General features: G+C 49.3%; 1 protein-coding gene across 11 annotated transcripts in view; it reads right to left on the reverse strand.

Moving 5' to 3' along the window:
* Positions 1 to 16147, reverse strand: part of DAB2IP (DAB2 interacting protein) — a 155657-nt gene that overhangs the window by 72241 nt on the left and 67269 nt on the right. For 8 of the 11 annotated variants that reach the window (XM_015878974.3, XM_085520864.1, XM_015878976.3 and 5 more), the window contains exon 3: positions 13192 to 13310. In XM_015878974.3, coding sequence (XP_015734460.2) covers positions 13192 to 13310 — 119 coding nt within the window. The other 3 variants (XM_085520871.1, XM_015878985.3, XM_015878981.3) reach the window with 3 other exon arrangements.

Consider the following 16147-nt stretch of genomic DNA (forward strand, 5'->3'; position numbering starts at 1 on the left):
GCCCAGCGCCCATCCGTGGCCTTGGGCACCTCCAGGGATGGGGCACCCACAGCTCTGGGCAGCACTGATAGCATCCTATCACTATCAGACCGTATAAAAAGTTGCACTCCCTCCTTCTCATAAGCTCCCTCAAGTACTGGAAGGCCACAACAAGATCTCCTCAGAGCATTTTCTTCTCCAATCTGAACAGCCCCAGCTCCCCAGTCTGCCTCCATAGTGGAGGTGCCCTGGCCCTCGTGGTCCTCCCCCGGCCCCTCTCCAACAGCTCCACATCCTTCATGTGCTGGGGGCCCCCAGATAAGATCCAGGTCAGCGATTCCCTTGGGCTCAGCTGGCAGTCGGAGCCGGGTACATCCCACAGCTGCACCCACACTGGAGGGGTTAAGGCCTCACCATCCCGCTCCACGGCTGTCAGCTCAGCAGGGCTCAGCCATCTGTCTGCTCTCCTGTGGCCCCAACTGTGCCATGGGAACACAAAGCCCTCACATCTCCCATGTCTGAAGAGCAGTTCTGGAGCACAGAGGCCACACAGGGGTGTGTGGGGTGGGCCCCACCTCGGGGCCGTCTGTCATCCCCCAGCTGTGTGATGAAGGCATGACACTGAGGGCTGGGAGGGCTCTGTGAGGGTCTGCCAGTCTGTGCCGTACCAACAATTCCACCTTACTCCATTTGCTGAGTTCCACACATTGACACCCTGAGTGCGTTTAGCAGACAAGCCAAAGCTCGCTTGCTATGCACTTGAGTTTGCTTTCCCTCTGCTCTCCAGTAACGACTCATTTAACAGCAGCACAGCAATTAGAAAATCAATATTCCATTCAGACAGAAGCGTTTGTCTGGAGCATTACTTAAGGAACGTCTCCCGCAGCCCCACTTGGCCCAGCCCAGGGGGATGGAAGGAGGGATGCTGGTGTGAGGCGGGTGGATGGATCTGAATGCCCACCTGGCACTCACAAAGCATTTCAGACTGGGTAGAGCCACCTGGGTATGGCATTCCACCAATAAGCACCTCTGTGCCAGAGCATGCACATAAATACGGTGCAAGGAAGTGCAAGCTTGCTTTGTTGTTTAATATTATACCACCCACCTGAATAAAACAGAGCCTGACATGTGTCATAAGGAATTACTCCACAAATGCGAGGCCCTTAGGCATTAAGGCCCCATTTGTACCGCAGTCATATTAGCCGAAAATAAAAGAAATAAGTAACAATCACGTCTTGGCTATGAAAGGATTTTCCATTCAGGAACTCCCTCCATCGCCATCCCACACCTCAGCACGGGAAGAGCTGGGGCAGCAGAGCAGAATAGGGAAGCAGAGCAGCGACAAGGCTGGGATCACAATGGAGGAAGGACGCTGTGCTGTGCTGGAGCCCTCACAGCACAGCCCGGCCCGCGGCTCTGCCCTATATTTAGCAGCAGTGATTATTCAAGCAGGAGCCGAAGCGCTGCCCATCTGCAGACTCCGGAGCGGGAGCGCGTTTGGATGCAGTCTGCTTTATTTTCATGTTGTTTGAAATGAGAGCTGTGAGTACCAATGGTTGCTGTGGAAAACCACTCCCCTGCACACAGAGGTGCAGGGATGGTGAGAGACAGTGTGGGCGCAGGGAAAGTCACCACCCCCGCAGGGCTCTGGGGAGCACAGACACAGCAAAGAGCCCCTCAGTGCAGAGCGGAGCCAAACACATCCCCTCCCACACCCTTCAGAAAATGGAAAATCAGACCTACATGTTACTAAATTAAGCAGCAGGAGTTCCTGTAGCAGGGAATACCAGCGACGAGAGCTGCACAAAGCAGACTTCCCCAATCCATCTTACACACCAATCCCCTGCTTTGTTTGCATGTGTCACAATTTACCATCGAGCAGATTCTCAGCTTGTTACAGCTCAGCAACAGACATCAGCTGTACCCAAAAGGCTCCATTTCTTGGCAAACTTCTTGACAAGGAGCTCCCTGACCCCAGCACAACCGAGCTGGGTGCCTGGCTGAGGGAAACATTTTCCTGTGTACTTTTGGATGCAGACGGTAACAGGACCACTGGACAAAACAGCCCAGCTCCACCTTCACAAATGTTTGTGTTTTTAACTATTCATTTTTCCTCCAGCAATTAGTCACAGGAATAGCTGCAAAGCCATCTCGTCATGTTTATCAGGGTGTTTTCTAATCATTTTCTGAATCAGCAGGCCCACCCTAATCTCTATCATACAATAGGTGTTGATGATTTGTTTGTATTTGATTCAGTTATCAGGATGAATGCAATTAGAAGGGCTCAGTTGCTCCAATAAAATGAACTGATATACTCCATGCCAAGAACACAACCCAAACTCCATCCTACTTTCTTTATGCACTGACATTTGTAGTAAGAAAAAGATACAAAAGGAAGAAATGTGTCCAGAAAAACACACAGAGCTGAGTGACACATTCCCAGCTTCTTGGTGACAAGGTCTGTGCTTCTATCACAGCACAGCAGAGATAGAAATGCCGTGGATGCAGGTGATACAGCACTGCTCTGCTCCCGGAGATGTGGATGCACTGCTCTCACCCACATGGAAGCGCTGGAGCCAGGAGCAGAAGGGATGCACTGGTTTGGAACACAGCGGGCGGTGGGCGCAGGGTGGGGGTCAGAGCAGCAGCCCATGAGCTGTGCAGGGGGAGGGCAGGCAGGGGCTTTCCCCAGGCAGGCTGTCAGCAGCGCCGCGTTGCTGCGGAGGGCTGCTTCATTTCTGAGAGCTGTTATTGGAAAATGCCACTATTCATTGTCAAGAGTTCCCATGATGCAGGAACTCTCATTACACCTAAGCCCTCTCAGCACAAAATAGCCGCACGCTGATAACCTGAGTGTATCTGCAGCAGCTGCCGCTCCGCAGACTGCACTTGGACAGTCATGTTATTCTACATGCTTATTAGCCCCATTATTTCATAACTCATTCCTCCGTGTAATGCCGGCTCCCTATCACTTCATTTCAACACAAAGATACGTTCCTCCAAGGCAATGACAGATAAGGACAGAAGGGAGGCTGGGCTGAGGGCGGGGGGCCCTGGGCATGGGCTGGGGGTCCTCACGGGGCCCTGGAGCTGTTGGGCAGATGTCCCCTTTGCAAAGCAATGCATAGTGAAATAAGGAAGAAACTGCCTACTTACTGGTAAGGAAATAGATAACAAAGATGAACAACTAACAATAGATTTAAAAACATCACTGCTCTTAATTATGTATCATGTATCTGACTGTATCTATGGCACTCGTTGATACAAAACATAATTGAAAACAAAACCTTCCCAGGACTAAAGCTGGCTTTGTATCCTGCAGCAGTGAGACTTGGAGTGCTCATGGAGAGAAGCACGCTACTGGGAAGCAGCAGCCAGCACGGGGCAACCCGGCCGTGCTCTGCTCAGTGCTGCTGTCACTGCTTCCTCACCCCCTGCCACCACAGTATTTGCTGTCACTGAGGGGTATGCAGGGCTCTGCCTCCCTGAGAGGGCTGCAACTGAAACTTATGATGGGGGTGGCTTTATCTGAGGAGGGTGAGACACCCTGCCCGGCTGAGCACTAAGAGCTGTAGGTAGGAAGGCATCCAGGCAGAGAGCTCCCAGGTGGGTGCTGCAATGGGAACATGAGGACCACGAGAACAACACATAGACAAATAATTTCTTGCCCCTTTCTTGCAGGTTTCACTCGAGGACTTAGAGCTGCTTTATGAATACATAGCAAGGAAGCTGCCAGCAGTCCTAGGAAGCAGCTATGTTATACAAGGATCATAAGCCACGTTTAAGGGATGGGAGTTAAAAAGAAATTCATACACAGAAGTCAGCTGATGACTTCTGCTAAGTTCCATGTTCTCCCAGAACATGTTAAAACTGAATCACAATTACAAGCCACTCTGCAGGGCTCAAATGCCTGTGTAAATGAAGCCAGAAGTACCCAGTTAAAGGAAGAAGGATTGAGGAGATTAATGGTAGCTAGACTTTCTTCCCTAGACGGCTCATAGAGCTTAGAATAGAACAGGGATGCAAGAAAGCAATTAAAAGAGCTAACTTAAATAAATCTCTAAGTGCTGAAAGTTTGCCAGCACAGACCTCTAAATTCTTTTGCAATGCATCTGGGCCCCTTCCTCTAGGGACTTTCTAACAACCTCTCAGACACCGAGATAATTATTGCAAAGTGTGACCCAGACTGTGGTTACTGGTGTAATCACAAAAACCCCTTGAGGTTTCGCATTAGACACCATCTCACCAGTAAAGCAGACTTTCAACTCTTGGCTAACGTTTTTGTAATGACTAAACTGAAAATTACGTTCTCTACGACTCGGCAGCCCGGCGGGTTGGGGTTACACAGCCTGATACAGGACGGCACAGCCAGGCTGCAGTACCCAGCACACACCTGCTGCCGTGCAGCTCAGACTGGGGAGAAGTTGGGTGATGGATGCAGAGAGACAATATCTGAATGTTCTCATCGTAACAGCAGGATATCAGTAGTAAAGTTCCCCTGCTTTGGCAGAATGGGCACATCTGTTCCCTTCAAACATTACCTAAGCAAAACTGGCTCCTCTAACATTTCAGCTCCTCAAACGGGTGGAAGTGTTTTGTCTCTCTGGGAAGCTTATAGGCTGCAGCAGATTTGCTGCCTCCTGGTGCACAGGGAACTTTCACTGCTGGGATATCAATCCTCGCTTGGCTCTTACATGCAATCTCCAATTTAAGCAAACAGGGAATAAGGAAAGAAATGAAATACTAATTGCAATCCAAATTGCTCTGTCTCCTCTCCACCCCCGCCAACCTCCTCCCTGCTCCCTAATCCGTAAAGTCTAAGCGATGATCAGTGAATAATTAATTCTGGATGACTGTGAGGTTCCGTGCAGAGCTTCTGCAGTTGTGCAGTGCAGTGGGATGCCCCTGGGCAGCATTCAGAGCTGCCACTGGAGCCCCACGCCTGCAGCTGCATGGTGCTGCTCAGCAGTTTGTTGGCCAAAGCCCCTGTGCTCGCCCACCCTGACACCACACAAATGCTTCCATGATGACTTGGAGTGTTAATGAAAGGTTAATGAACAGCCAGCCTCTGGAGTCATCATGAGCAGCGTCCTGTCAGCAATTAGAACTGTTAAGGTATGGAGTTAATGTAAGCATTTCAGCACATGGCAGAAGAAATAAAACCTGCTGCAATGGGGTTTTAAAAGCATGCAAAGCTGGTGTTCTGAAAAGAGAAAAGTTACTGAGCAGCAACCTCAGTCTTCTATATTGGTCCAGAACATGCCTGTGTAGAAGTGCTTTACATGGCCCTTCCCCTGTGCAACAGTCCTGAAGCAAACCCTGTGATCCAAGCAGCTCCAGGTTTGCTCAGGTGTGACACGGGGCAGCAGCACGGGGCTGTGCTTTGCTGGGAGGAGGCTGCTCTGCTGCCCGCAGCCCACAGCCCATCACTGCACTGCTCAGAAGCACTGCGGTCTTTTAAAATGTGGCTCTCACCTTGCCTGAAATATGTATCAATCCTTCCATTTTTATGTATATGTATGTGTCATTGAGAGTGGTACTATATAGCGACACATCCATAATGGAACAAAGCTCCCTGCACAGCAAGGACAGCAAAATATTAATTATTCAAGGTAAGAGTTATGTAAATCATTTGGTAACTACTGCAGGGCTACTTTGCAGAGGGACTCCTATGGGGAAGAAGTACTGAACACTTCAAATAGGGGATGTGTGCAATCTCTCATGTACCAGCAGCAGAGCATGGGGGTTATTGTGCAGGGCCAGCAGAATCCCAGAGACATTTGTAAACATGAACAAAGGGGACAGCCTGATATAATACCTGTGGCTCTGTACCTGCTAACACCTTGGCATCATTTTGTGAACAAATGCCTCTCTCCCGCATGCCATCAATCACGTACAACACCGGCACATCCCAATCTCACAGAACTGCTTATGTAACGTGTGTGGATTAAAGTCAAATTCATATTTCTGGCTTTAATCCAAATCAGTTAAGTATTTTTTTGAAACAAATGATACTTTAGTTCTACTCAAATGCACTGCCTTCCTTCCATTACAATGAACTCTGCTTTCTTTTCATCACACCTGACCTGAATTTTGCTGTAGAGAGCATAAGTAACATAAGTGAGATGTTCTGCAATTGTACTGAAAATGAAAATTCTAAGCACTAGCAGTGAGGTAAACAAGCCCAGAGCATCAGCAGTGCAAGAAGATACCCACGAGTGAGCAATGCACTTGAAATCTCCCTAATAATCATTTCAGAAGGCGCTCCTTGTTGTAAGGCGTTATCAAAGGGTGCGGGAGGAGGAAGGACAGAGGAACACATTTTTCCATGCTCTGTTTTTTTTCTCCCCTTGCGGTTGATGGATGAACCTGACAGAGTTATTTCATATTCACAAGCCTCGAACATCATTACAGCCCGTGCTCTGTACAACCGAGTGCCGGCAGCGAGCTCAGCGCATGGGCTGCCTGCAGCTACAATCAGCGCATTTCTGTGCACCACCACTGCAATATGAAATTGGATAACAAGATATACATGTCAAACATCTGCGTCCTCCAGAACTCAGAACACAGGCTTGAAAACCTTGCCCACCTCAGCTGCTGGATGCACTCTTACAGCAGTCTTTGCCCCTCGCATGGATGTTCCAGTCAAGGCCTTGCAGAGCATCAGTGAAGAACAGAGCCAAGCTTGTTTTTGAACATTTTCTCCTTCTGACAGACATCTAATACTGATTGCCAATAGAAAAAAAACAGGACAGGACAGAAAAACATGATGCAACCAGCAAGGCAACTTCCCCGAGATGGGAAATACCAATGTGAAAGATGGACGCCTGAGGATGCCAGGTGGAAGCCCTCCCAGACTCCACATGGGGGCACGGGATGAAGCATGGATTGGCACCAGCACTAATTAATGCCACTGCAAGCTGCCCCTGAGAGGGAAGGGCGTTTTCTGCCACCCTCCCATTACGCTGCAGTTCCCTGACTTGGTTCAGTGCTCTGATCAAACAGAAACCCACCCCCAAACAATAATTTCCCATTGAATCAGCCTGCTGCCCCGCTCAGACCTCAATGGAGGGCTCTGCAGCTGTGACTGCAACCAGGGACAGCGAGCCCACTCCTGTTGGTCTGCAAGGAGTGCTGTCATCATGGGCATTTTTCATTGTGTGCCAGAACGTTTAAGCTGGGGTTAGAAGTATCTTAGTTTTACTGTGAACAGACAATAATGAAAAGAAAACCCAGCAAACAGAAGGGTCTAGAACCATCACAAAGCCTTTTCTGGTATAAAAGCTGTACTGATGGCATTTTTTTTCTTCTTTAAGTTTATTGACATGAAGAGTAACACTAATGTAATTGCATGGAAATTCATGCAGATGAAAATCCCAACAGGGCAAAGTCAGAATAAACCGTCAGCGTGGAAACAAAATGTTACTGCAGTGCCGTGGCAGCCTCTGTCTTCCATTTGAAGAATATCAGAGCACCATCAGCACAGCAGCTCAGCTGCTCCCTGGCTCAGAGGTGGTGCCAAAGGGCTCCAAGCAGAACTGCTGCCCTGGGGGACACTGCTGCCCCACACCAACACCTCCACCAACAACAGCCAGCAGCATCCCTGCAGGCTGTGGGGATGGCAAAAGGAAAGAAAGAGTCCTTCTGTCCATTAACCAACCTGCTCTCCAGTGCAGAAACAACGCTTTCCCACTGTACGTGTTTGCCAAACATCCTTCAAATGCTAACCATCTGCAGCTGCAATACAATGCTTTGATTACAAACGTCAAAAAGATGGAGCATAAAATTAACTTCTCCTTATTTAGTAGGTTTAGAGAAATGCGGCTTCACGCTACACGAATTTGGTGCCCTCGGTATGAAAACTCCCCATTACGATGTCTCATCAAATTAGAGCCAACGATACAACGATGTCATCTGAACCGCCGCACAACACTATATTTTGTAATTAAGCAGGACAGTGAAACAATGGCCTTGCTTATAGAGAAAAGGTCAGGAATGCAAAACATATTTTTGCAAGCTAATTGTAAGATGGATGAAGCCAATTATCCCAGCAGTGCCGCAGACGCCTAAGTAGGAAGGATTTTATAATTTTGCTACGTGACTCCAATGGAGTCACAGTCTGAGCTGTACCCCTGTGGGGCACCGTGAGGGGCTGTTTCAGCAGCTGGAAAGACAAGAAGCAAAGGAGCACAAAGGATCCTCCGTGGCCTGGACTTCATTCTTACAATGCTGAGTATTACCCTTTCTTGCATAAAAAGGACTGTTTGTCTTAATGTCGATGCCAAAAGAAAACTCCAAAATCCCCTTTCCATTCAGAGCATTATCCCTTTAAAATGATCTGAATGCCAGTTCCTAAACTTCCTGTAACCGCAATGAGTGACGTAATGGTTGTGTGGAGAAGGGATCACTTCCTCCTGCATCTCTGATTTCACTGTAGCTTCCGAACACAGCCATTAACTGGAGATCAGTAATTAACTTTCTGGTTCAAGAAATACTTTGCCGAGGAATCCCATTAAAAGGTTGATTTGCACATTCCCAGCCAAGGTTGCCTTGACATAAATGCGATACTCTGTGTGGGCAGCACACCTCAGCCTGTTCCCCATTACCTGAGCTGCACTTGTTTGCTGGCGGTGAGGTGGAGTGAGAACAGATGTTACCTCTGCACTGTAGCACAGATGCTGGTACCCACTGGATGCTCCCGCTCCACTTTGCAACACATCACATTTTGCTTTCCAGGTATGGCTGACAGTGCAGAATAGTTTCCATGTACAAACTTGGTGGTGCTTTCTCAAAATATCTGCATTATCACAAAAAACCTCCACCTTGCACCTGCTGTTCCAGTTCTTCCCACTTAGAACACTGCACAGCCGATGCCATTCAGCTAAGGAGCCAGAAGCAGCCACAAGCTCCACGCATGGCTCTGCCCATGGCCCGCTCAGTGCGGGGCTCATTCCTTTTCCCAGAGGAAACAAGGCCACTTCTGCATGCTCTATAATGCAGCAGTCACCCTATTCGCATCAACTAACTTCATCATGACTAAAAGTATTTGGTCTATCAGGATTGTTGGGAATAGACAAATGATAATGAGACCTGACGAGAACCCACAAATTGACTTTACTGTGTGAGTACAGAGAAGTTCTTAATGCTCTCCTATTGCATCAAAATAAACTTTATGAACCCATGGAGCAGACTGCATTGGTGCTACACCAGGAGTTACATGTACTGCAGTATGTGTCTTGTATGCCATAAGAGTTGGATAGAGGGAGTCGTGGCCATGGTGTTACCAAAGCATGGCTGCAGCCCCTCCCAGGCTGAGGCTCATTTAACAACCTGCCGTATGCTCAGACTTTTGTAGTGCCAAGAAAAAACCATAAACAGAGCGTTATCTTCTGGAATTACGCAAACAACAACCAACACAAAAGCTTGCAGAATAATCCCAAATGCTGCTAATTGAGTGTCCCTTAGCTCTGAAGGAACACAGCACACTGAGAAAAGGCGTCCTTAGGAGCCATCAGCGCCAGGATTACATCAGAATAATGAGTTACACAGAGTGCCCATCTTTCATCCCATAAAGTGACTCTGTGTCCCTCTCCTCTCAGCACTGATGTAACAATCCAAATACCCAAACAACACAATTAACAAGTGCAGCAGAATAACCTTCTCTCAGTTCTCCAGGCCTGCTCTGTGTGCCCACAGCCCAACATAGGAATTTGCTCCAGCCCCTATTCCATAGCAGAAATGTGGGTCCAATTAAGGACAATCCATCTGCCAAACGTTTGATTTGTGCCTGATTCCAGAGAGGCCCCTACAAAGACAAACATTCAGCGTTCCATGATAACAACTTCGTTAGCTGCTGTAATAAGTCCGGATGCGGGACACACTGTTAGCAAAAAGCGTTTTTAACAGCACCTTTTTCTAGCTCTAACAAGTGACTGTGGGAACAAAACCTTTCAGGAGCGCCCATCCCACAGTCCTCCTTGCAATCTCACATTTATACCAATGGGTTGTACCAGATGCACACAGCTCTCACACCAGACCTTCTGTGATACTGCTTCTATTCACAACCAATCACTGTACCCCATTGCTGTTACAAGGCTCCAAGAAGAACATCAGTATGTGAAAGGACAGAGAGATGTGTCCAGCCGCACTGTGGTGAGCCCGGCCATCACTTGAAGGCATCACCAAACGCTTATTCCTCCTTTTGCAAATCAATCTCCTCTCAATCAGCGTGAAAATCAGATGCCCTGAGATATCCTCATTATCAGTGTGTTCTTTTAACGCGCTGCTCGGACAATTTCTCAGATGTTCTCTACAGACAAAAAGAAGTTGCCCAGGATTCTCCTAAGGCGGCACTGTCAGACTTCCTGGCGCTGCTCAGACCTCGCATGCACACAGCAGATCTCAGTAGGACCCCATCAAATAGCACAGCAGCACTGCAGAGATGAACCCCACACACAGCAGAGCTGTCAGCTCCTCTCGGGGCTGCAGGAATTCGTTCTGTACAAGCAGCTCGGTGAGGCTCTTCTGGGAACCTGCCTGCCCCCTTTGTGTTGCTGTGAGCTATGGAGGAGCGCAGACACAAAACCAACAAGGTGATTTGGAAGTGCTGCCACTGAGACTTTCTGTGACATTTCCAGTGTTTACAGATATTCCCTCGTTTTGCTTTGTTATAAAGCTCACACTGTACAAATTCCTCACCGTAATCATGTGCCATTTGAAATTTACATGATGAATTTAATGTTTGCATTTTTCCAACACAGATACATTCACATTCTCTACATACATGGCACATCCACCTCGCTGGTTGTCTGTGCACATCTGTGCACACCTCGTGTATCCATACACACTTGCTGTGCACAGCAGGATGAACAGCACATGCAAGAAATGCAAAAATAAGGATACGAGGAGATATTGCACAGCACCAGTTCAGATATACAGAACGCAGGTAACAATTATTTGTGATCTACTGCAACTGCAGCTCAATACTTAACCTCAAGGGCTTTGTCTGCATTTATTGCACGACTCATTTCTGCTATGGCATCTCTCGCAAAAATTCTACCAAGCTCCAAAACAGAATGTTGTTACAATGGTTATTTCCATGAGAAAAGCAGGAGTTTGCAGACAGTCAGCTTCGATACAAGATGGAGTCAGGAATCAAATATTTAGGAAGCAATGCTGATAGCAGATGCTTCTTTGAAGCGTTTCTTAGATTTCAAGAGAGATAAGGAAGCACGGCACAAACCGAATGAGAGTGATGTAAAGATTCAAGCCCCTTCGTACACAGAGCTGCATGCATCGTGCATTTTAATCGACACGGGAATGTTCAGGAAGACAGAATTATCTCCGTAACCAAGCCATAGGTGTGTCGCTGAGAAGCCCAACAGCTGCTTTCTTTCACCTCTCCCAAAGCTGTACCTACGGCCAAGGACTTCTGCAGAAGGAAACCAGCTCACTCCCACTGACCTGACAGTGCTGGGAAAGCTCAATGCCAGAATCTACTGAGCGTCAGACGGCTCCCTGCAGACGGCGGCGTGTCTGCAGATCACAGACGAAGCCTGGGTGATGGCTGAAGCCCTTCATTCTCAGTTTCTAAATACTCAGATAAGCAAATCCTTAAGGTTTGTTCAAAGCTGACAAATGCTACCACTCCTCTAATCCACATTTGAATTAATATGATGAAAATGCACTACAGCCACTCATCGAATTCCTTCAGAGAAAAGTTGTGGTACATGCACTCCATCAGGAAGGACGCTGCCCGGCATGTGGCAGGGCTCTTGTTCAGGGACAGCAGGGAAATCACAGGCTGAATTTAGGAAAACGACTTTGACTCCAGGGCTGGCCAAAGCAGTTTGTTCCCATGTCCTACACTGCCAGAATGAAACAAAACTCATCTATGGGGAGGGAAAATGCTGCCCTGTGTGCCCCCTCTGTGCCCACCTCGGGGCGCCCAGCAGCACTGGGCAGATCCCCGGCTGCCCTCACTCATCCTCCATGTGGAACACAGAGCCCTGCTTGGAGCAGCTGTGAAATCCGCAGCACAAAATTGTGACTCTGCCTCTGCAATATTTCCCTGCACTGACCAGCACAATGCTTCCACTTGCTAAATCCAGCAGGAAAAAGCTTCATTTAAAGACAAACCCAGATTTCAGAAACACTGAGCAGCTCCTGGCCCCTCCAGTGGGCGAGGACAGCTAAAAGGAAGAAGTTGTTCATGCTGTGACTGAAAGTGAAACCTGTGCTCAGTGGGTCCCAAAGTGCCGCCCTAATGTTTTATAATCCCACTGCTACAAAACGATGCCATCCATGTATGCCAGATTTGCCATATTTTTCAGACAGAGCTTATCTGGCACCTCAGTACCTGTGTGTCATTCTCTAAATAGATTCATGTAAGACCGCAGGACCTTCCCCCTGGAAGCAACACCTCTGTGTGCTGCTGGCAGCGGGGCCCATCAAACCAACCCTGCCCTCTCTGTGTGTGCATTCACACACAAGTTTATCCCGAGATGTGTGGCTGTCTCACGCACGCACCCACACAAATGTATGCACACAAACACACACAAACCCACTGCAGAGCTTCACCTAACCGAGCTGAAAAATAACCACCGGGTCTCATTTCCCCTTTATTTTATGGGCAGTTTGCTCCACCACCGGCCAACCCACACCACAGAGCTCCCTGCCATGGGCTGCCAGGGAGCAGACAGACACAGGGCTGAGCAGGTGTGGAAGGGGGAAAGGGGAAAGGGAACATCACGGCTGTTATTGTCCATACAAGGGCTGAGCCGGTGCTGCTCCCTCCCTTCCTCCCATGCCCGTAGCGCTCAGCGGCTGCTACATCTCCGTGCTATTCCTGTGCCAGAGCATCAACTTTGGGTGTACTGGGGAGAGGAAAGCCCATCAGATGGGCACCTCAGTGCATTCTAATCAACCTAAAAAGGGAGAGCTCGCACTGTGTGCTTGCCAACACATTAAAATTACCCCTAACGCAATTAAGCAAGTCCACCTCTAGCACAGATGTGCCGTTGCTCCCAATAAGATGAGCGTGGCATTAACAAAGGCTGCAAAAAGCGGCGTGCCCATCCCATCCCATCCCATCCCATCCCATCCCATCTCATCCCATCCCATCCCATCCCATCCCATCCCATCCCATCCCATCCCATCCCATCCCATCCCATCCCATCCCATCCCGCCGTGCCCCGAGGTACGGCTGCTCACCTCTCATTGTCCACGCTCCTGAAGCCAGGTAAGATGTGCCGGAAGCTGCTGTTCCTATCGAGCTTCGGTTGGCTCTTTGTCCTTTTGATGGAGCCTTTAAGCCGACGGCTGAGGAACCCCTGCGGGGTGAGACAAGAACACTAAATATTACTCCCGGCAGGATCCCCGGCCTGCTGCCTGCTGCCCGCCTGCGATCCCCGTGCTCAGCCCGGCCGGGCGCTGCGGCGGCGCGGGGCTCCGGGGCCGCAGTTACCGTGGCAACCATCTGCTCACATCAAAATCCTGTCGGAGAGACAAGGCGAGCGCACGGGGGGGGGGTTATAGAGGGTTATGGGGGTGATGGGGGGTTCTGGGGAGGCTGGACCGCCTGCACCACCCGCCCAGGGCAACAACTTCCCTCCCTGCCGACCCCCCCCGCCCCCCGCCGTCACAGTTGTCCCCGGGCGCGGTCGGTACCGCGCAGCCCCGCAGTGCGCGGCTCCGGGAGCGGCACCTGAGCGGGAGGAGCGGAGCGCTGCTGTCTGTGCGGGAGGGCGAGACACGGAGCCACGGAGCCCGGATTGCTCCGCTGTAACGCCGCCGAGAGACGTTTAATGGGAAACCTGGCAGCTGTGCTATTTGATTTTTGTTACGAGTTAATGATGTCCGACGTAACCTGAACGTTACGTTTAATCTCTTGGCTAAATAAGGCAGTAAAAATCAAACACTGCTGTGGCGTCCAGCATTTACAGCAGAAAACAGCCTGCGTGGGTCAGGCACGGCGGGCGGCGCTGGGAACACGAGTGGGGCTTTGGCAGCGGAGCCGAAAGGGGCATCCCTACATCCCTTCATGTGCTGCCATGAGCAGCCGCTGAGGCCGATCTCTGGGACAGCCCGTATCCCGAGGTCCCGCACGTATCCCCTCCATTCCATCCCCAGGAGAGGGAGTGAGACATCCACTGCAAAAAGCCCCGATTCTGACCGATGTATGGGATGGAGGGAGGAGCGGGCACCTTCCCGCAGGCAGCTCTGCAGCCGAACCCTCCATCCCTGAGCCCCGGGCAGCTCCTCCCGGCAGCCTCCAGCAGTGGCCATAGGTCAGATGGGCCTTTAGCAGCTCCCTTTTAGAACCGATACCCTTCACATGTTTAGCAGGAGGATAATCGCAGCCTGACTTCTACCCATTCTGTCATTTGTTGGTGCTATTTAAACTCTCCTTCCCCACCCAGCACAGTCACAGGGCACATCCTGTCCTCCTCGTGTTGCGGGATGCCCCGGGGCGGTTTGTGTGGCACTTGTTGTGGATGTGACCTTCCTGTAAGTGCAGCAGGAATTTCAGACATGCAGATATCCAGAGGTGCTTTGCATTCATTAAGCTCCACTTCGCCTACAGATGAGGTGCACAACACACCTCCACGTGAGCTGAGTCCTACCCTGGGAGCCGTCTGCACGCTGCCATAGCACGGTGCACAGTGCAGGCCATTGCATCTCACCCTAACAGAATGCAAACAGCACCGAAGGTCATCCCAAAGAGTACCATCAGATAACGTTTGTATGGTATAGAGAAACATCAGAAAGTGCAGAAAGAGGGATTGATGTGGCTCCAAAACAGCACATCTGGGGATGTCCTCCTCCAATGCCCAGACCATTGCCGAACTATGTTCTGTTCTGCTCTGCCCTCAGCCAACATCATCCTCAGCCATCAGCCCTTTGTGTTCCTGTCCTGGCCAGGTCAGGCTGCTGGCTGCCTGCTAGGAGCCCTGCCAAGGCACAAAAGCACACAAACACAAACCTGCACCTGGCCATTATTTTCCTAATGCCACTGCTGAGTGGTTGCTGCCTACGTGCCAGTCCTTATAGCAGGGACAGAATAGGCACAGCCGGGTCATGGTGTTATTGAGGACTTGTTAAAATCCCCAACTCAGGAAGGGAATTGAGAAGGAAAAATGCAATGACTTGCTGTAAGAAATGATCGTCGCTTTCTTTCCCTATCTTACATGTCACATCTCAACAACTGTTAGATGATTCGTGCAGGATCTGGAAATTAGAAGTTAGGGTTGCAATAAGACATTACTTTCCTTCTGTTTCACATTGTTTTTACGTTCATTGCTACCAGAAGGAGATCACACTCTGCCGTTTTCAGTTTTCATTGCTTGCTTCATTGGGAGAACAAGGTGTCAGGCTTTTTAATGCTGACAAATTACAATGCTGTAGCAATGCTGTGCACCTCCATTGTGCATGCAACTCTCACGTGTGTGTTACTGCATCCCATAATTTTTGGATGGGGTAAGGAAAAAAAAAGTACAGAGAGGAACTCACTTGCCACAAAGACAACAGAGAGAGAATCTGACCTGGGGTGTGACTGCCGTGCTTTCCTGGTGAGATCATAAATGCATCATCCATTTCTTCTTCATTTATGACTTTAAAGACCATCTGATTCTGATCTCCAGATGAATGAGGCTAATCCTACCCTGCAAGCATCGCCTGCTCCTCTAGCCTTGCTGCATTCTTGAGAGTTCCATTAATTTAAGTCTTTAAGCCCTTTCTGTTGCATGTTTTTTATATTCTTTTAAGTTTATACTGTGAGCTGTCTAGGGCAGAACTGTGCCTTCCAACGTGTGGGCAGCATCTACAGCTAGAAAAAATTAGAACACTAACTTGGAAGGTTTCATTGAGAAGAAGTTAATAGACTGCACTAAATGACAACAAACAGAATGTGAAGAGCCAAAGAATCCCTTCAGGCGTTACAAGGGCAGGAAACCACTGGAGGTGCTCCATCCATCCACCTGCAGTCACAGCTGGGCAGAGCAGAGCGGGCTGTGCTGTACTGTGAGCTGAGCACCTCTGGGCTCCTTCAGTGCAGAGTCTGCACAAATGAGGACATCATTTCTGCTTCCTTTAGTACAGAGCTGCTTTTGTTTAGCCCAGATGATTTTTCAGGTTCTTCTTGAATACAAGGAAGTGAATCTCAGGCCCA

This window comes from Coturnix japonica, chromosome 21 (genome assembly GCF_054131305.1).
Source record: "Coturnix japonica strain WE chromosome 21, WE-NBRP24, whole genome shotgun sequence".
Classification (NCBI taxonomy): Eukaryota; Metazoa; Chordata; class Aves; order Galliformes; family Phasianidae; genus Coturnix; species Coturnix japonica.